The 18,967-nt window shown below is 52.1% G+C and overlaps 1 protein-coding gene across 1 annotated transcript; it reads left to right on the top strand.

The window, feature by feature from the left end:
• Positions 1–446: 446 nt before the first annotated feature.
• Positions 447–15,196, top strand: LOC135442008 (heterogeneous nuclear ribonucleoprotein U-like protein 1; the record flags this gene model as incomplete). Its single annotated transcript, XM_064701563.1, has 5 exons — positions 447–506; positions 667–933; positions 8,011–8,133; positions 10,636–10,764; positions 15,005–15,196. Coding segments are annotated over 5 exons (771 nt in total), but the record flags the coding sequence as incomplete, so codon positions are not given.
• Between the last annotated feature and the right edge of the window lie 3,771 nt (positions 15,197–18,967).

The raw sequence follows: 18,967 nt of genomic DNA, 5'->3' as shown, positions 1-18,967 counted from the left end.
TTTTTCACCCTTTTTTTTGCCTTTTTTTTACCATTTTTTCACCGTTTTTTCACCCTTTTTTCACCCTTTTTTTACTGTTTTTTACCATTTTTTTACCATTTTTTCACCGTTTTTTCCCCATTTTTTCCCCGTTTTTTCACCATTTTTTTCCCATTTTTTCACCGTTTTTTCCCCATTTTTTCACCATTTTTTCACCGTTTTTTCCCATTTTTTCCCCGTTTTTTCCCGTTTTTTCACCGTTTTTCCCCGTTTCCCCATTTCCCAGGATTTCGAGGCTGGGGATGATGTGGAGCTGTCCTTCCTGAAGAACGGGCAGTGCCAGTTTTGACCATTTCTCACCATTTCTGTGTCATTTTTTTCCCATTTTTTCCCCGTTCTTTCACCGTTTTTTCCCCATTTTTTCACCGTTTTTTCCCGTTTTTTCACCGTTTTTCCCCATTTCCCAGGATTTCGAGGCTGGGGATGATGTGGAGCTGTCCTTCCTGAAGAACGGGCGGTGCCAGGGGGTGGCCATGGGGTTGGGTTTTGTCCATTTCTCGCCGTTTCTCATCATTTTTTCGCCGATTTTTCCCATTTTTTCACCATTTTTTCCCCGTTTTTTCCCGTTTTTTCCCGTTTTTTCACCGTTTTTTCACCATTTTTTCCCGTTTTTTCCCGTTTTCCCAGGATTTCGAGGCCGGGGACGATGTGGAGCTGTCCTTCCTGAAGAACGGGCGGTGCCAGGGGGTGGCATTCCGTGTCCCCAAGGCGCTGCTGGCCGGCCGGGCGCTCTTTCCCCACGTGCTGGTCAAGAACTGCAGCGTCCACTTCAACTTCGGGCAGCGGCCGCGGCCACTCCGGCCACTGACCCCCGGCTACAGCCTGATCCAGGCCAGCCCGGCCGGACACAGGGACAGGGGGACACGGGGACCACGGACAAAGGCTGAGTGCGAGGTGGGACAGACACACGGACATTGGGGACAGACACACGGACACCTTGGGGACATTGGGGATGGACATTGGGGTGGACATTGGAGACATTGGGATGGACATTGGGATGGACATTGGGGATGGACACAGGGACACTGGGGACATTGGGGACACTGTGGGGATGGACATTGGGGATGGACACGGGGACATTGGGGACATTGGGATGGACATTGGGATGGACATTGGGGACATTGTGGGGATGGACATTGGGGACATTGGGGACATTGTGGGGATTGGGGATGGACATTTGGATGGACATTGGGGACATTGGGATGGATGTTGGGATGGACATTGGGGACATTGGGGATGGACATTGGGGATGGACACGGGGACATTGAGGACATTGAGGATGCCTTGGGGACATTATGGGGATTGGGATGGACATTGGGGACAGACACACAGACACATTGGGGACATTGGGGAAAGACTCAGGGACATTGGGGACATTGGGATGGACATTGGGGATACTGTGGGGATAGACACTGGGGACAGACACATGGACATTGGGGACATTGGGGACATTGGGGATGGACATTGGGATGGACACTGGAGACATCCTGGGGTCAGTGTCCATCCAGGCCAGCCCGGCCGGACACCGCGACAGGGGGACACGGGGACCACGGACAAAGGCTGAGTGTGAGGTGGGACACTGGGGACACCTTGGGGACATTGGGGACAGACACACGGACACCTTGGGGACATTGGGGAAAGACTCAGGGACATTGGGGACATTGGGGACATTGAGGATGGACATTGGGATGGACACGGGGACATTGAAGACATTGGGATGGACATTGGGGACATTGGGGATGGACATTGGGGATGGACATTGGGATGGACACAGGGACATCCTGGGTTCAGTGTCCATCCAGGACAGCCCGGCCGGACACAGGGACAGGGGGACACGGGGACCACGGACAAAGGCTGAGTGTGAGGTGGGACAGACACACGGACACCTTGGGGACATTGGGGATGGACATTGGGGACATTGGGGACATTGAGGGGATTGGGGATGGACATTGGGGACAGACACACGGACACCTTGGGGACATTGGGGATGGACATTGGGGACATTGGGGAAAGACTCAGGGACATTGGGGACATTGGGGACATTGGGATGGACATTGGGGACATTGAGGATGGACATTGGGGACATTGGGGACATTGGGATGGACACACGGACATTGGGGACAGTGGGGACATCCTGGGGTCAGTGTCCATCCAGGACATCCTAGCCAGACACCAGGACAGGGGACACGGGGACCGCGGACAAAGGCCGAGTGTGAGGTGGGACAGACACACGGACATTGGGGACATTGGGACAGACACAGGGACACTGGGGACATTGGGATGGACATTAGGGACATTGGGGGACAGACACATGGACACTGGGGACAGACACATGGACATTGGGGATGGACATTGGGATGGACACAGGGACATGGGAACAAACACAGGGACATTGGGATGGACATTGGGGACACTGTGGGGATGGACATTGGGGACATTGGGGATGGACATTGGGGACATTGGGGACAGACACATGGACACGGGACATTGGGGACACTGTGGGGATGGACATTGGGAGGGACACAGGGACATCCTGGGGTCAGTGTCCATCCAGGCCAGCCCGGCCGGACACAGGGACAGGGGGACACGGGGACCACGGACAAAGGCCGAGTGTGAGGTGGGACAGACACACGGACATTGGGGACAAACACACGGACATGGGGATGGACATTGGGATGGACATTGGGGACACTGTGGGGATGGACACTGGGATGGACATTGGGGACATTGGGAACACTGTGGGGATGGACATTGGGGACATTGGGGGGACATTGGGGACATCGGGGACACCTTGGGGACATTGGGGGGATTGGGGATGGACATTGGGATGGACATTGGGATGGACATTGGGGACATTGGGGAAAGACTCAGGGACATTGGGGACATTGAGGATGGACATTGGGATGGACATTGGGGACACTGTGGGGACAGACACACGGACACCTTGGGGACATTGGGGGGACATTGGGGACATTGGGGACATTGGGGACACCTTGGGGACATTGAGGGGATTGGGGATGGACATTGGGGACAGACACACGGACACCTTGGGGACATTGGGGATGGACATTGGGATGGAACATTGGGGACATCCTGGGGTCAGTGTCCATCCAGGCCAGCCCAGCCGGACACAGGGACAGGGGGACACGGGGACCGCGGACAAAGGCTGAGTGTGAGGTGGGGACAGACACACGGACATTGGGGACATTGGGGACATTGGGGACATTGGGGACATTGGGGAAAGACTCAGGGACATTGGGGACATTGGGATGGACATTGGGGACATTGGGGACATTGGGGAAAGACTCAGGGACATTGGGGGACATTGGGACATTGGGGATGGACATTGGGATGGACGTTGGGGACACTGTGGGGATGGACATTGGGGGCATTGAGGGCATTGGGGATGGACATTGGAGACAGACACACGGACACCTTGGGGACATTGGGGATGGACATTGGGATGGACATTGGGATGGACACATGGACACTGGGGACATTGGGGACACTGTGGGGATGGACATTGGGGACATTGAGGATACCTTGGGGACATTGGGGATATTTGGGACATTGTGGGGATGGACATTGGGGACATTGGGGAAAGACTCAGGGACATTGGGGACATTAGGGACACTGTGGGGATGGACACTGGGGACATTGGGGACATTGGGGACATGGGGATGGACATTGGGATGGACACAGGGACATCCTGGGGTCAGTGTCCATCCAGGACATCCCAGCCGGACACAGGGACAGGGGGACACGGGGACCACGGACAAAGGCCGAGTGTGAGGTGGGGACACTGGGGACACCTTGGGGACATTGGGGATGGACATTGGGATGGACATTGGGATGGACATTGGGGACATTGGGGGTGGACATTGGGGACATTGGGGACATTGGGGATGGACATTGGGGACATTGGGAGCATTGGGGACACTGGGACATTGGGGACACCTTGGGGACATTGTGGGGATGGACATTGGGGACACTGTGGGGACATTGGGGACATTGGGGACATTGGGATGGACATTGGGATGGACACAGGGACGTTGGTGACATTGGGGACATCCTGGGGTCAGTGTCCATCCAGGACAGCCCGGCCGGACACCGGGACAGGGGGACACGGGGACCACGGACAAAGGCCGAGTGTGAGGTGGGGACATTGGGGACACCTTGGGGACACTGTGGGGATGGACATTGGGGACATTGGGGACATTGGGGACACTGGCGACACCTTGGGGACATTGGGGACATTGGGATGGACATTGGGGACAGACACACGGACACCTTGGGGACATTGAGGATGGACATTGGGGACATTGGGGACATTGGGGACATTGAGGATGGACATTGGGATGGACACAGGGACATCCTGGGGTCAGTGTCCATCCAGGCCAGCCCGGCCGGACACAGGGACAGGGGGACACGGGGACCACGGACAAAGGCCGAGTGTGAGGTGGGACAGACACACGGACACATTGGGGACATTGGGGATGGACATTGGGGATGGACATTGGGGACACCTTGGGGACATTGGGGACATTGGGATGGGCATTGGGGACACTGTGGGGATGGACACTGGGAACAGACACATGGACATTGGGGGGACATTGGGGACATGGGGATGGACATTGGGGACATTGGGATGGACATTGGGGACATTGGGGACATTGGGGACATCCTGGGGTCAGTGTCCATCCAGGACAGCCCGGCCGGACACAGGGACAGGGGGACACGGGGACCACGGACAAAGGCCGAGTGTGAGGTGGGACAGACACACGGACACTGGGGACATTGGGGACACTGTGGAGATGGACATTGGGGAAATTGGGGACATTGGGGATGGGCATTGGGGATGGACATTGGGGATGGACACAGGGACATTGGGGACATTGGGGACACCTTGGGGACATTAGGGACATTGGGGACATTGTGGGGATGGACGCTGGGATGGACACTGGGGGCACCTTGGGGACATTGGGGGGATTGGGGGATTGGGGATGGACATTGGGGACATTGGGATGGACATTGGGGATGGACATTGGGGATGGACGTTGGGGACATTGGGGACATCAATGGGGACATTGGGGGGATTGGGGACATTGGGATGGACATTGGGGACATTGGGGAAAGACTCAGGGACATTGGGGACATTGAGGATGGACATTGGGATGGACATTAGGGACAGTGTGCGGATAGACACTGGAGACAGAGACATGGACATTGGGGGGACATTGGGGACATTGGGGACAGACAGACGGACACCTTAGGGACATTGGGGATGGACATTGGGGACATTGGGGAAAGACTCAGGGACATTGGGGACATTGAGGATGGACATTGGGATGGACATTGGGGACACTGTGGGGATGGACATTGGGGACATTGGGGATGGACATTGGGATGGACATTGGGGACACTGTGGGGATGGACATTGGGGGGGACATTGAGGGGATTGGGGATGGACATTGGGGACACTGTGGGGATGGACATTGGGGACATTGGGGATGGACATTGGGGACATTGGGGATGGGCATTGGGGACATTGGGGACATTGGGGATGGACATTGGGGACATTGGGAGCATTGGGGACACTGAGACATTCAGGACACCTTGGGGACATTGTGGGGATGGACATTGGGGACATTGGGATGGACATTGGGGACATTGGGGATGGACATTGGGGATGGACATTGGGATGGACACAGGGACATCCTGGGGTCAGTGTCCATCCAGGCCAGCCCGGCCGGACACAGGGACAGGGGGACACGGGGACCACGGACAAAGGCTGAGTGTGAGGGGGGACATTGGGGACATTGGGGACACTGGGATTGACACAGGGGCATTGGGGACACTGGGGACAGACACATGGACACTGAGGATATTGGGGACACTGTGGGGACAAACACAGGGACATGTGGACGGACACAGGGACATGGAATGGACATTGGGGACAGACACTGGGACATTGGGGACATTGTGAGGGTGGACATTGGGGACATCTTGGGGACACTGGGGACATTGGGGACATGGGGATGGACATTGGGGACATTGGGGACATTGGGGACGGACACAAGGTCATGGGGACATTTGGGACACAGGGACATTGGGGACAGACACCAGGACATTGGGGACAGACACAGGGCCATGGGGATGGACATTGGGGACATCCTGGGGACACTGGGATGGGTCACAGTGACACCGGGGTGGCTCTGGGGGGTGTCCCATCCCCAATGTCCCCTAATGTCCCCCATATCCCCATTGATGTCCCCAATGTCCCCAATGTCCCCAATGACGTCCCCAGTGTCCCCTAATGTCCCCAGTCATGTCCCCAATGTCCCCATTGATGTCCCCAATGTCCCCAATGTCCCCCCAATGTCCCCAATGTCCCCAATGTCCCCAATGATGTCCCCAATGATGTCCCCAATGTCCCCATTGTCCCCAAATGTTCCCATTGTCCCCCCAGATGCTGCTCATGGTGGGGCTGTCAGGGCGACCCTGTGTCCCCAATGTCCCCAATGATGTCCCCAATGTCCCCAGTGATGTCCCCAGGTGCTGCTGATGGTGGGGCTGTCAGTGTCCCCAGTGATGTCCCCAATGATGTCCCCATTGCTGTCCCCAGGTGCTGCTCATGGTGGGGCTGTCAGTGTCCCAATGTCCCCATTGTCCCCAATGTCCCCAATGATGTCCCCATTGCTGTCCCCAGGTGCTGCTGATGGTGGGGCTGTCAGTGTCCCCATTGTCCCCATTGATGTCCCCATTGTCCCCACTGTCCCCAGGTGCTGCTGATGGTGGGGCTGTCAGGGTGACCCTGTCAGTGTCCCCAATGATGTCCCCAATGATGTCCCCAATGATGTCCCCATTGTCCCCATTGCTGTCCCCATTGCTGTCCCCAGGTGCTGCTGATGGTGGGGCTGTCAGTGTCCCCATTGATGTCCCCATTGTCCCCAATGATGTCCCCAATGATGTCCCCATTGTCCCCAGGTGCTGCTGATGGTGGGGCTGTCAGTGTGTCCCCATTGTCCCCAATGATGTCCCCAATGTCCCCAGGTGCTGCTGATGGTGGGGCTGTCAGGGTGACCCAGTGTCCCCAATGATGTCCCCAATGTCCCCAATGATGTCCCCATTGTCCCCATTGTCCCCAGGTGCTGCTGATGGTGGGGCTGTCAGTGTCCCCAATGTCCCCAATGATGTCCCCATTGTCCCCATTGATGTCCCCATTGTCCCCAGGTGCTGCTGATGGTGGGGCTGTCAGTGTGACCCTGTCAGTGTCCCCATTGATGTCCCCATTGATGTCCCCATTGCTGTCCCCAGGTGCTGCTGATGGTGGGGCTGTCAGTGTCCCCAGTGTCCCCAATGATGTCCCCACTGTCCCCAGGTGCTGCTGATGGTGGGGCTGTCAGGGTGACCCTGTCAGTGTCCCCATTGTCCCCACTGTCCCCAGGTGCTGCTGATGGTGGGGCTGTCAGTGTCCCCATTGATGTCCCCATTGTCCCCAATGATGTCCCCATTGCTGTCCCCATTGTCCCCAGGTGCTGCTGATGGTGGGGCTGTCAGTGTCCCCATTGTCCCCATTGCTGTCCCCATTGTCCCCAGGTGCTGCTGATGGTGACCCTGTCAGTGTCCCCATTGTCCCCATTGATGTCCCCATTGCTGTCCCCAGGTGCTGCTGATGGTGGGGCTGTCAGTGTTACCCTGTCAGTGTCCCCATTGATGTCCCCATTGCTGTCCCCATTGTCCTCAGGTGCTGCTGATGGTGGGGCTGTCAGGGTGACCCTGTCAGTGTCCCCATTGATGTCCCCATTGGTGTCCCCAGGTGCTGCTGATGGTGGGGCTGTCAGTGTCCCCAATGTCCCCATTGATGTCCCCATTGATGTCCCCACTGTCCCCAGGTGCTGCTGATGGTGGGGCTGTCAGTGTCCCCATTGATGTCCCCATTGATGTCCCCATTGTCCCCACTGTCCCCAGGTGCTGTTGATGGTGGGGCTCCCGGGCGCGGGGAAGACGACGTGGGCGCTGCGTCACGCGGCCGAGAACGCCGGGAGGAGATTCAACATCCTGGGCACCAACGCCATCATGGACAGGATGAGGGTGGGACACCAATGGGGACATTGGGGACATTGGGGACATCAATGGGGACATTGGGGACATCCTGGGCACCAACGCCATCATGGACAGGATGAGGGTGGGACATTGGGGACATCAATGGGGACATCCTGGGCACCAACGCCATCATGGACAGGATGAGGGTGGGACACCAATGGGGACACTGGGGACAATGGGGACACACCTGGGCACCAACGCCATCATGGACAGGATGAGGGTGGGACACCAATGGGGACATTGGGGACATTGGGGACATCCTGGGCACCAACGCCATCATGGACAGGATGAGGGTGGGGACACCAATGGGGACGTTGGGGACAATGGGGACACCAATGGGGACATTGGGGACATCCTGGGCACCAACGCCATCATGGACAGGATGAGGGTGGGACACCAATGGGGACACCAATGGGGACACTGGGGACATCACTGGGGACACTGGGGACATCCTGGGCACCAACGCCATCATGGACAGGATGAGGGTGGGACATCATTGGGGACATTGGGGACATCATTGGGGACATTGGGGACATCCTGGGCACCAACGCCATCATGGACAGGATGAGGGTGGGACACACCTGTGACATCAATGGGGACACTGGGGACATTGGGGACATCAATGGGGACATCCTGGGCACCAACGCCATCATGGACAGGATGAGGGTGGGGGACACTGGGGACAATGGGGACATTGGGGACATCAATGGGGACATCATTGGGGACATCATTGGGGACATCATTGGGGACATCAATGGGGACATCCTGGGCACCAACGCCATCATGGACAGGATGAGGGTGGGACATTGGGGACATCATTGGGGACATTGGGGACATCCTGGGCACCAACGCCATCATGGACAGGATGAGGGTGGGGACACCAATGGGGACATCAATGGGGACATCATTGGGGACATTGGGGACACTGGGGCATCAATGGGGACACACCTGGGCACCAACGCCATCATGGACAGGATGAGGGTGGGGACATCAATGGGACATCAATGGGGACATCGATGGGGACATCCTGGGCACCAACGCCATCATGGACAGGATGAGGGTGGGGACACCAATGGGGACATTGGGGACAATGGGGACATCAATGGGGACATCCTGGGCACCAACGCCATCATGGACAGGATGAGGGTGGGACACCAATGGGGACACTGGGGACATCAGTGGGGACATTGGGGACATCCTGGGCACCAAGGGCATCATGAAGAGAATGTGGGTGGGGACACCTGGGGACATTGGGGACACCTGGGGACATCCTGGGGACACACCTGGGGACACAGGGCTGGCTCTGGGGATGTGACACGGGACGCAGAGGTGACACAGGTGTGACTCTGGCAGTGTGACAGGTGACACAATGACACTGATGTCACACCAATGTCACACCAGTGTCACACCTGTCCCCAGGTGATGGGGCTCAGAAGACAGAGGGATGTGCTGATCCAGCAGGGCTGGGACAGGGGGTGACACTGGGGTGACACTGGGGTGACACTGGGGGTGACACTGGGGGTGACACTGGGGTGACACTGGGGTGACACTGGGGTGACACTGGGGGTGACACTGGGGTGACACTGGGGTGACACTGGGGGTGTCACAGCCCCAGGTGACAATGACAATGTCACACCTGTCCCCAGGTGATGGGTTTAAGAAGACAAAGGAACTGTGCAGGACGTTGGGATGTGCTGATCCAGCAGGGCTGGGACAGGGGGTGACACTGGGGTGACACTGGGGGTGACACTGGGGTGACACTGGGGTGACACGGGGGTGTCACACCGATGTCACACCAGTGTCACCCCTGTCCCCAGGTGATGGGGCTCCGCAGACAGAGGAATGTGCTGATCCAGCAGGGCTGGGACAGGGGGTGACACTGGGGTGACACTGAGGTGACACTGGGGTGACACTGGGGTGACACTGGGGACACTGGGGGTGACACTGGGGTGGCTCTGGGGGTGTCACACTGATGTCACACCGGTGTCACCCCTGTCCCCAGGTGATGGGTTTAAGGAGACAAAGGAACTACGCCGGGCGCTGGGATGTGCTGATCCAGCAGGGCTGGGACAGGGGGTGACACTGGGGTGACACTGGGGTGACACTGAGGTGACACAGGGTGTCACAGCCCCCAGGTGACAATGACAGTGTCACCCCTGTCCCCAGGTGATGGGGCTCCGCAGACAGCGGAACTACGCCGGGCGCTGGGATGTGCTGATCCAGCAGGGCTGGGACAGGGGGTGACACTGGGGACACAGGGGTGGCTCTGGGGGTGTCACACGATGTCACACCAGTGTCACCCCTGTCCCCAGGTGATGGGTTTAAGGAGACAAAGGAACTACGCCGGGCGCTGGGATGTGCGTGATCCAGCAGGGCTGGGACAGGGGGTGACATTGGGGGACACTGGGTGACACTGGGGGACACTGGGGTGACATTGGGGTGTCACACAATGTCACACCAGTGTCACACCAGTGTCACACCTGTCCCCAGGTGATGGGTTTAAGAAGACAGCGGAACTACGCCGGGCGCTGGGATGTGCTGATCGGCCAGGCCACGCAGTGCCTGAACCGCCTGATCCAGATCGCGGCCAGGAAACGGCGCAACTACATCCTGGACCAGGTGACATTGGGGACATTGGGGACATTGTGGGGACATTGGGGACATCATTGACACATCCTGGACCAGGTGACACTGTGGGGACATCAATGGGGACATTGGGGACATCATTGACACATCCTGGACCAGGTGACACTGTGGGGACATTGGGGACACATCCTGGACCAGGTGACACTGGGGACACATCCTGGACCAGGTGACACTGGGGACATCAATGGGGACATCAATGGGGACATTGGGGGACATTGGGGACATTGGGGACACATCCTGGATCAGGTGACATTGTAGGAACATTGGGGACACTGGGGACATTAATGGGGACACTGGGGACAATGGGGGAGCATTGGGGACATTGGGGGGACACTGGGGGGATTTGGGACATTGGGGACACATCCTGGACCAGGTGACGCTGTGGGGACATCCTCGGCCAGGTGACATTGTGGGGACATTGGGGACACATCCTGGACCTGGGGACATTGGGGACACTGGGAGTGACATTGGGGACATTGGGGACACATTGGAGACATTGGGGGGACTTTGGGGACACAGACACATCCTGGACCAGGTGACACTGGGGACATTGGGGACATCAGTGGGGACATTGGGGACACTGGGGGGACACTGGGGGGACATCCTGGACCAGGGGACACTGGGGACATCATTGTCACCTCCATGGGGACACTGACACCTCACTGGGGACACTGGGGACATCATTGGCACATCCTGGACCAGGTGACACTGTGGGGACATTGGGGACATCAATGGGGACACTGGCGACATTGAGGGGACATTGGGGGACATTGGGGACACAGACACATCCTGGACCAGGTGACATTGTGGGGACATTGGGGACATTGGGGACACATCCTGGACCTGGGGACATTGGGGACACTGAGAGTGACATTGGGGACATTGGGAGTGACGTTGGGGACACATTGGAGACATTGGGGGGACATTGGGGACGCAGACACATCCTGGACCAGGTGACACTGTGGGGACATTGGGGACATCAATGGGGACACATCCTGGACCAGGTGACACTGGGGACATCAATGGGGACATTGGGGACAATGACACCACCCTGGGGACATCATTGACACATCCTGGACCAGGTGACACTGTGGGGACACTGGGGACATTGGGGACATTGGGGGGACATTGGGGACATTGGGGGACATTGGGGTGGCACTGGGACATTGAGGACATTGGGGACATCACTGTCACCTCCATGGGGACACCGACACCAAATTTTCCCAAATTCCCCGTTTTTCCACCCAGACCAACGTCTAAGGCTCAGCCCAGCGGGGGAAAATGAGCCCTCCCCAAACCCTCCATTTGCAGTGAAATCAACTCCAAAACCCCTAAAAAATCGCTAAAAAATCCAATTTTTTCCCCCGTTTTTTCCCATTTTTAACCCAAATTTTCCCATTTCTCCCCCCCAGACCAACATCTATGGCTCAGCCCAGTGGCAGAAGCTGCCTCCTCCTCTTTCAGGAAAATTGCCTTCAAAACCCGCTAAAAAATCGCTTAAAAATCCGATTTTTTCCCCGTTTTTTCCCAAATTTCCCATTTTTAGACCCAAATTTCCCGTTTTTTCCCCCCAGACCAACGTCTATGGCTCAGCCCAGCACAGGAAGCTTCCTCCTCCATTTTTAGAGAAACTGCCTTTAAAACCCCCTAAAAAACCCCTAAAAAATCCCTAAAAAATCGCTAAAAAATCCGATTTTTTCCCCGTTTTTTCCCAAATTTCCCATTTTTTGACCCAAATTTCCTTTTCCCTCCCCAGACCAACGTGTACGCCTCGGCCCAGCACAGGAAGCTTCCTCCTCCATTTTCAGCAAAACTGCCTCCAAAACCCCTTAAAAATCTCTAAAAAATCACTAAAAAATCGCTAAAAAATCCGATTTTTTCCCCGTTTTTTCCCAAATTTTCACCATTTTTGCCCAAATTTTCCCAAATTTCCCGTTTTTCTCTCCAGACCAACATCTCTGATGGAAATGCCTCCCCAAAACCTCCATTTTCAGACCAATGGACTTTAAAAACCCCTAAAAAATCGCTAAAAAATCCGATTTTTTCCCCAATTTTTCCCCATTTTTTATCCCAATTTTTCCCAATTTTCACCCAAATTTTCCCCATTTTTCCCCCCCAGACCAACGTGTACGCCTCGGCCCAACACAGGAAGCTGCGTCCTCCCCAAACCCTCCATTTTCAGTGAAATAAACTCCAAAATCCCTTAAAAATCGCTAAAAAATCGCTAAAAAATCCGATTTTTTCCCCGTTTTTTCCCAAATTTCCCATTTTTTGACCCAAATTTCCCTTTTTCCCCCCCCAGACCAATGTGTACAGCTCAGCCCAGCACAGGAAGACGAGTCCCTGTTTTGAGTGATGATAACCAAAAAAACCCTTGAAAAATCACTAAAAAATCACTAAAAAATCCAATTTTTTCCCAATTTTTTCCCCGTTTTTTCCCCAATTTCCCATTTTTTGACCCAAATTTCCCGTTTTTCCCTCCCCAGACCAACGTGGATGCCTCAGCCCAGTGGCAGAAGCTGCCTCCTCCCCAAACCCTCCATTTTCAGTGAAATGAACTCCAAAAATCGCTTAAAAATCCGATTTTTTCCCCGTTTTTTCCCAAATTTCCCATTTTTTGACCCAAATTTCCCGTTTTTTCCCCCCAGACCAACGTCTATGCCTCAGCCCAGCACAGGAAGCTGCCTCCTCCTCCATTTTTAGAGAAACTGCCTTTAAAACCCCTTAAAAATCGCTAAAAAATCCAATTTTTTCCCCGTTTTTTCCCAAATTTCCCATTTTTTGACCCAAATTTCCCTTTTCCCTCCCTAGACCAAGGTCTACAGCTCAGCCCAGCGGTGGAAAATGCACCCTCCCCAAATCCTCAATTTTCAGTGAAACAAACTCCAAAAACCCCTAAAAAATCGCTAAAAAATCCGATTTTTTCCCCGTTTTTTCCCAAATTTTCACCATTTTTCACCCAAATTTTCCCAAATTTCCCGTTTTTTTCTCCCAGACCAACATCTCTGATGGAAATGCCTCCCCAAACTCTCCATTTTCAGACCAATGGACTTTAAAAACCCCTAAAAAATCGCTAAAAAATCCGATTTTTTCCCCGTTTTTTCCCAAATTTTCACCATTTTTCACCCAAATTTTCCCATTTCTTTGGTTTTTCCCCCCAGACCAACGTGTACGCCTCAGCCCAACACAGGAAGCTGCCTCCTCCTCCATTTTTAGAGAAACTGCCTTTAAAAACCCCTAAAAAATCACTAAAAAATCCGATTTTTTCCCCCGTTTTTTCCCATTTTTTCCCATTTTTTGACCCAAATTTCCTTTTCCCTCCCCAGACCAACGTGTACGCCTCAGCCCAGCACAGGAAGCTGCCTCCTCCCCAAACCCTCCATTTTCAGTGAAACAAACTCCAAAATCCCCTAAAAAATCACTAAAAAATCCAATTTTTCCCTGTTTTTACCCCGTTTTTTCCCAAATTTCCCATTTCTTGACCCAAATTTTCCCATTTTTCCCCCCCAGACCAACGTGTACACCTCAGCCCAACAGAGGAAGCTGCCTCCTCCTCTTTCAGGAAAACTGCCTTCAAAACATCCTAAAAAATCGCTAAAAAATCGCTAAAAAATCGCTAAAAAATCCGATTTTTTCCCCGTTTTTTCCCAAATTTCCCGTTTTTAACCCAAATTTCCCGTTTTTCCCCCCAGACCAACTTGTACAACTCAGCCCAGCACAGGAAGACGAGTCCCTGTTTTGAGTGATGATAACAAAAAAAACCCTTGAAAAATCGCTAAAAAATCGCTAAAAAATCCGATTTTTTCCCCGTTTTTTCCCCGTTTTTTCCCAAATTTCCCATTTTTTAACCCAAATTTCCTTTTCCCTCCCCAGACCAACGTGTACGCCTTGGCCCAGTGGCAGAAGCTGCGTCCTCCCCAAACCCTCCATTTTCAGACCAATGGACTTTAAAAACCCCTAAAAAATCGCTAAAAAATCCGATTTTTTCCCCGTTTTTTCCCCAATTTCCCATTTTTTGACCCAAATTTCCTTTTCCCCCCCCAGACCAACATCTATGGCTCAGCCCAATGGAGGAAACTTCCTCCTCCTCCTCCTCCATTTTTAGAGAAACTGCCTTTAAAAATCGCTAAAAAATCGCTAAAAAATCCGATTTTTTCCCCGTTTTTTCCCCAATTTCCCATTTTTTGACCCAAATTTCCTTTTCCCCCCCCAGACCAACGTGTACGCCTCAGCCCAGCGCAGGAAGCTCCGTCCCTTCGCGGGGTTCCGGCGCGTGGCCGTGGTGCTGTGCCCGCCGGAGCCGGAGCTGCGCCTGCGCACGGCCAAGCGCACGCGCGAGGAGGGCAAGGACGTGCCCGAGCTGGCCGTGCTCCAGATGAAGGGTGGGTGGGCAGAGAAGTTTGGGGTGAAAATGGGGATTTTGGGGAAAAAAAAATGGGGAAAAACGGTGAAAAAATGGCGAAAATCGGTGGAAAAATGGCGAAAATCGGTGGAAAAATGGGGATTTTACGTGGGAAAATGGGGATTTTAGGTGGGAAAAATTGGATTTTTTAGGGATTTTTTAGGGGGTTTGTGATGCAGGAAAAGGAGAAATTTTGGGAAGTTGGAGAGGACAGGAAGGGGAGGAAATTTGGGGTAAAAATGTGGATTTTAGGTGAAAAAATGGAGAAAATCGGTGAAAAAATGGGGATTTTACGTGGAAAAATGGGATTTTTCCAGGGGGTTCTTGATGCAGGAAAAGGAGAAATTTGGGAAGTTGGAGAGGAGAGGAATGAGGGAAAAAATGGGAATTTTGGGGCAAAAATTTGGGGAAAAAACCGGAAATTTCTGTGAAAAATGGTGAATTTTTGGGATTTTGGTGGAAAAAATGGGAATTTTTTGGGGTTTTCGGGGGTTGGGAGCTGCAGGGCCGAGGAGGGCAAGGACGGGCCCGAGCTGGCCGTGCTCCAGATGAAGGGTGGGTGGGCAGAGAGGTTGGGGGGAAAAATGGGGATTTTGGGGAAAAAAAACGGGGAAAAACGGTGAAAAAATGGCGAAAATCGGTGAAAAAATGGGGATTTTACGTGGAAAAATGGGGATTTTAGGTGGGAAAAAATTGGATTTTTTAGGGATTTTTTAGGGGGTTCTTGATGCAGGAAAAGGAGAAATTTTGGGAAGTTGGAGAGGAGAGGAGTGAGGGGAAAAATGGGAAGTTTGGGGCAAAAATTTGTGGATTTTAGGTGAAAAAACGGCGAAAATCGGTGAAAAAATGGGGATTTTAGGTGGGAAAATGGGAAAAAAATTGAATTTTTCCAGGGATTTTTCAGGGGGTTCTTGATGCAGGAAAAGGAGAAATTTGGGAAGTTGGAGAGGACAGGAAGGAGGGAAAAAAAATGGGAATTTTGGGGAAAAAAACGGAAATTTCTGTGAAAAATGGTGAATTTTTGGGATTTTGGTGGAAAAAATGGGAATTTTTTGGGGTTTTCGGGGGTTGGGAGCTGCAGGGCCGAGGAGGGCAAGGACGGGCCCGAGCTGGCCGTGCTCCAGATGAAGGGTGGGAGAAGTTTGGGGGGAAAAATGGGGATTTGGGGAAAAAAGGGAAAAAAAATGGGGAAAATCGGTGAAAAAATGGCGAAAATCGGTGAAAAAATGAGGATTTTACGTGGGAAAATGAGGATTTTAGGTGGGAAAAAGTGGAAAAAATTGGATTTTTCCAGGGGGTTCTTGATGCAGGAAAAGGAGAAATTTGGGAAGTTGGAGAGGACAGGAATGGGGTAAAAAATGGGATTTTGGGGAAAAAAAAATGGGGAAAAACGGTGAAAAAATGGCGAAAATCGGTGAAAAAATGGGGATTTTAGGTGGGAAAATGGGAAAAAAATTGGATTTTTCCAGGGGGTTCTTGATGCAGGAAAAGGAGAAATTTTGGGAAGTTGGAGAGGACAGGAATGAGGGAAAAAATGGGATTTCGGGGAAATTTGGGGATTTTAGGTGAAAAAATGGCGGAAATTGGTAAAAAAATGGCAAAAAACGGTGAAAAAATGGGAAAAATATTGGATTTTTCCAGGGATTTTTTAGGGCGTTCTTGATGCAGGAAAAGGAGAAATTTTGGGAAGTTTGAGAGGACAGGAACAAGGTAATAAAAGGGAATTTCGGGAAAATTTGGGGATTTTAGGTGAAAAAATGGCGAAAATCGGTGAAAAAATGGGGATTTTAGGTGGGAAAATGGGACAAAAATTGGATTTTTTAGGGATCTTTTAGGGGGTTCTTGATGCAGGAAAAGGAGAAATTTGGGAAGTTGGAGAGGACAGGAATGAGGGAAAAAATGGGAATTTGGGGAAAAAAAACCGGGAAAAATGGTGAAAAAATGGCAAAAATCGGTGAAAAAATGCGAATTTTAGGTGGGAAAATGGGAAAAAAATTGGATTTTTCCAGGGATTTTTCAGGGGGTTCTTGATGCAGGAAAAGGAGAAATTTGGGAAGTTGGAGAGGACAGGAATGAGGGAAAAAATGGGAATTTTGGGAAAATTTGGAGAAAAACGGTGAAAAAATGGGGATTTTAGGTGGGAAAATGGGGAAATAAATTGGATTTTTTAGGGATTTTTCAGGGGGTTCTTGATGCAGGAAAAGGAGAAATTTTGGGAAGTTGGAGAGGAGAGGAATGAGGGAAAAAATGGGAATTTTGGGGCAAACATTTGGGATTTTAGGTGAAAAAATGGCGAAAATCGTTGGAAAAATGGGGATTTTAGGTGGGAAAATGGGACAAAAATTGGATTTTTTAGGGAGTTCTTGATGCAGGAAAAGGAGAAAATTTGGGAAGTTGGAGAGGACACGAATGGGGTAAAAAAAGGGAATTTTGGGAAAATTTGGGGTGAAAAATAGGCTAAAACCGGCAAAAATCAGTGAAAAAATGGGAAAAAATTGAATTTTTAGGGATTTTTTTAGGGGGTTCTTGATGCAGGAAAAGGAGAAATTTGGGAAGTTGGAGAGGACAGGAATGAGGTAAAAAATGGGAATTTTGGGCAAAAAGTTTGGGAAAAAATGGAAATTTCTGTGAAAAATGGTGAATTTTTGGGATTTTGGTGGAAAAAATGGGAATTTTTTGGGGTTTTTTGGGGGTTGGGAGCTGCAGGGCCGAGGAGGGCAAGGACGGGCCCGAGCTGGCCGGGCTCCAGATGAAGGGTGGGAGAAGTTTGGGGGGAAAAATGGGGATTTGGGGAAAAAAAACGGGGAAAAACGGTGAAAAAATGGCGAAAATCGGTGAAAAAATGGCGAAAATCGGTGAAAAAATGGGGATTTTACGTGGAAAAATGGGAAAAAAATTGGATTTTTCCAGGGGGTTCTTGATGCAGGAAAAGGAGAAATTTGGGAAGTTGGAGAGGACAGGAATGAGGGAAAAAATGGGAATTTTGGGGAAATTTGGGGATTTTAGGTGAAAAAATGGTAAAAAACAGTGAAAAATGGCGAAAATTGGTGGGAGAATGGGAAATATTTGAATTTTTTATGGGGTTTTTTAGGGGGTTCTTGATGCAGGAAAAGGAGAAATTTGGGAATTTGGAGAGGACAGGAAGGAGGGAAAAAAAATGGGAATTTTGGGGAAAAAAACCCGGAAATTTCTGTGAAAAATGGTGAATTTTTGGGATTTTGGTGGAAAAAATGGGAATTTTTTGGGGTTTTTGGGGGTTGGGAGCTGCAGGGCCGAGGAGGGCAAGGACGGGCCCGAGCTGGCCGGGCTCGAGATGAAGGGTGGGAGAAGTTTGGGGGGAAAAACGGGGATTTGGGGAAAAAAGGGGAAAAAAATGGGGAAAAACGGTGAAAAAATGGCGAAAATCGGTGAAAAAATGAGGATTTTACGTGGGAAAATGGGGATTTTAGGTGGGAAAAAAATTGGATTTTTCAGGGGGTTCTTGATGCAGGAAAAGGAGAAATTTGGGAAGTTGGAGAGGACAGGAAGGGGAGGAAATTTGGGGTAAAAATGTGGATTTTAGGTGAAAAAATGGCGAAAATCGGTGAAAAAATGGGGATTTTAGGTGGGAAAATGGGAAAAAAATTGGATTTTTCCAGGGGGTTCTTGATGCAGGAAAAGGAGAAATTTGGGAAGTTGGAGAGGACAGGAATGAGGGAAAAAATGGGAATTTTGGGAAAATTTGGGGTGAAAAAATGGCAAAAAAACGGGGAAAATCGGTGAAAAAATGAGGAT

This window comes from Zonotrichia leucophrys, unplaced genomic scaffold (assembly GCF_028769735.1).
Source record: "Zonotrichia leucophrys gambelii isolate GWCS_2022_RI unplaced genomic scaffold, RI_Zleu_2.0 Scaffold_843_21254, whole genome shotgun sequence".
Taxonomy (NCBI): domain Eukaryota; kingdom Metazoa; phylum Chordata; class Aves; order Passeriformes; family Passerellidae; genus Zonotrichia; species Zonotrichia leucophrys.
This window is presented reverse-complemented; position numbering and strand designations above follow the sequence as displayed.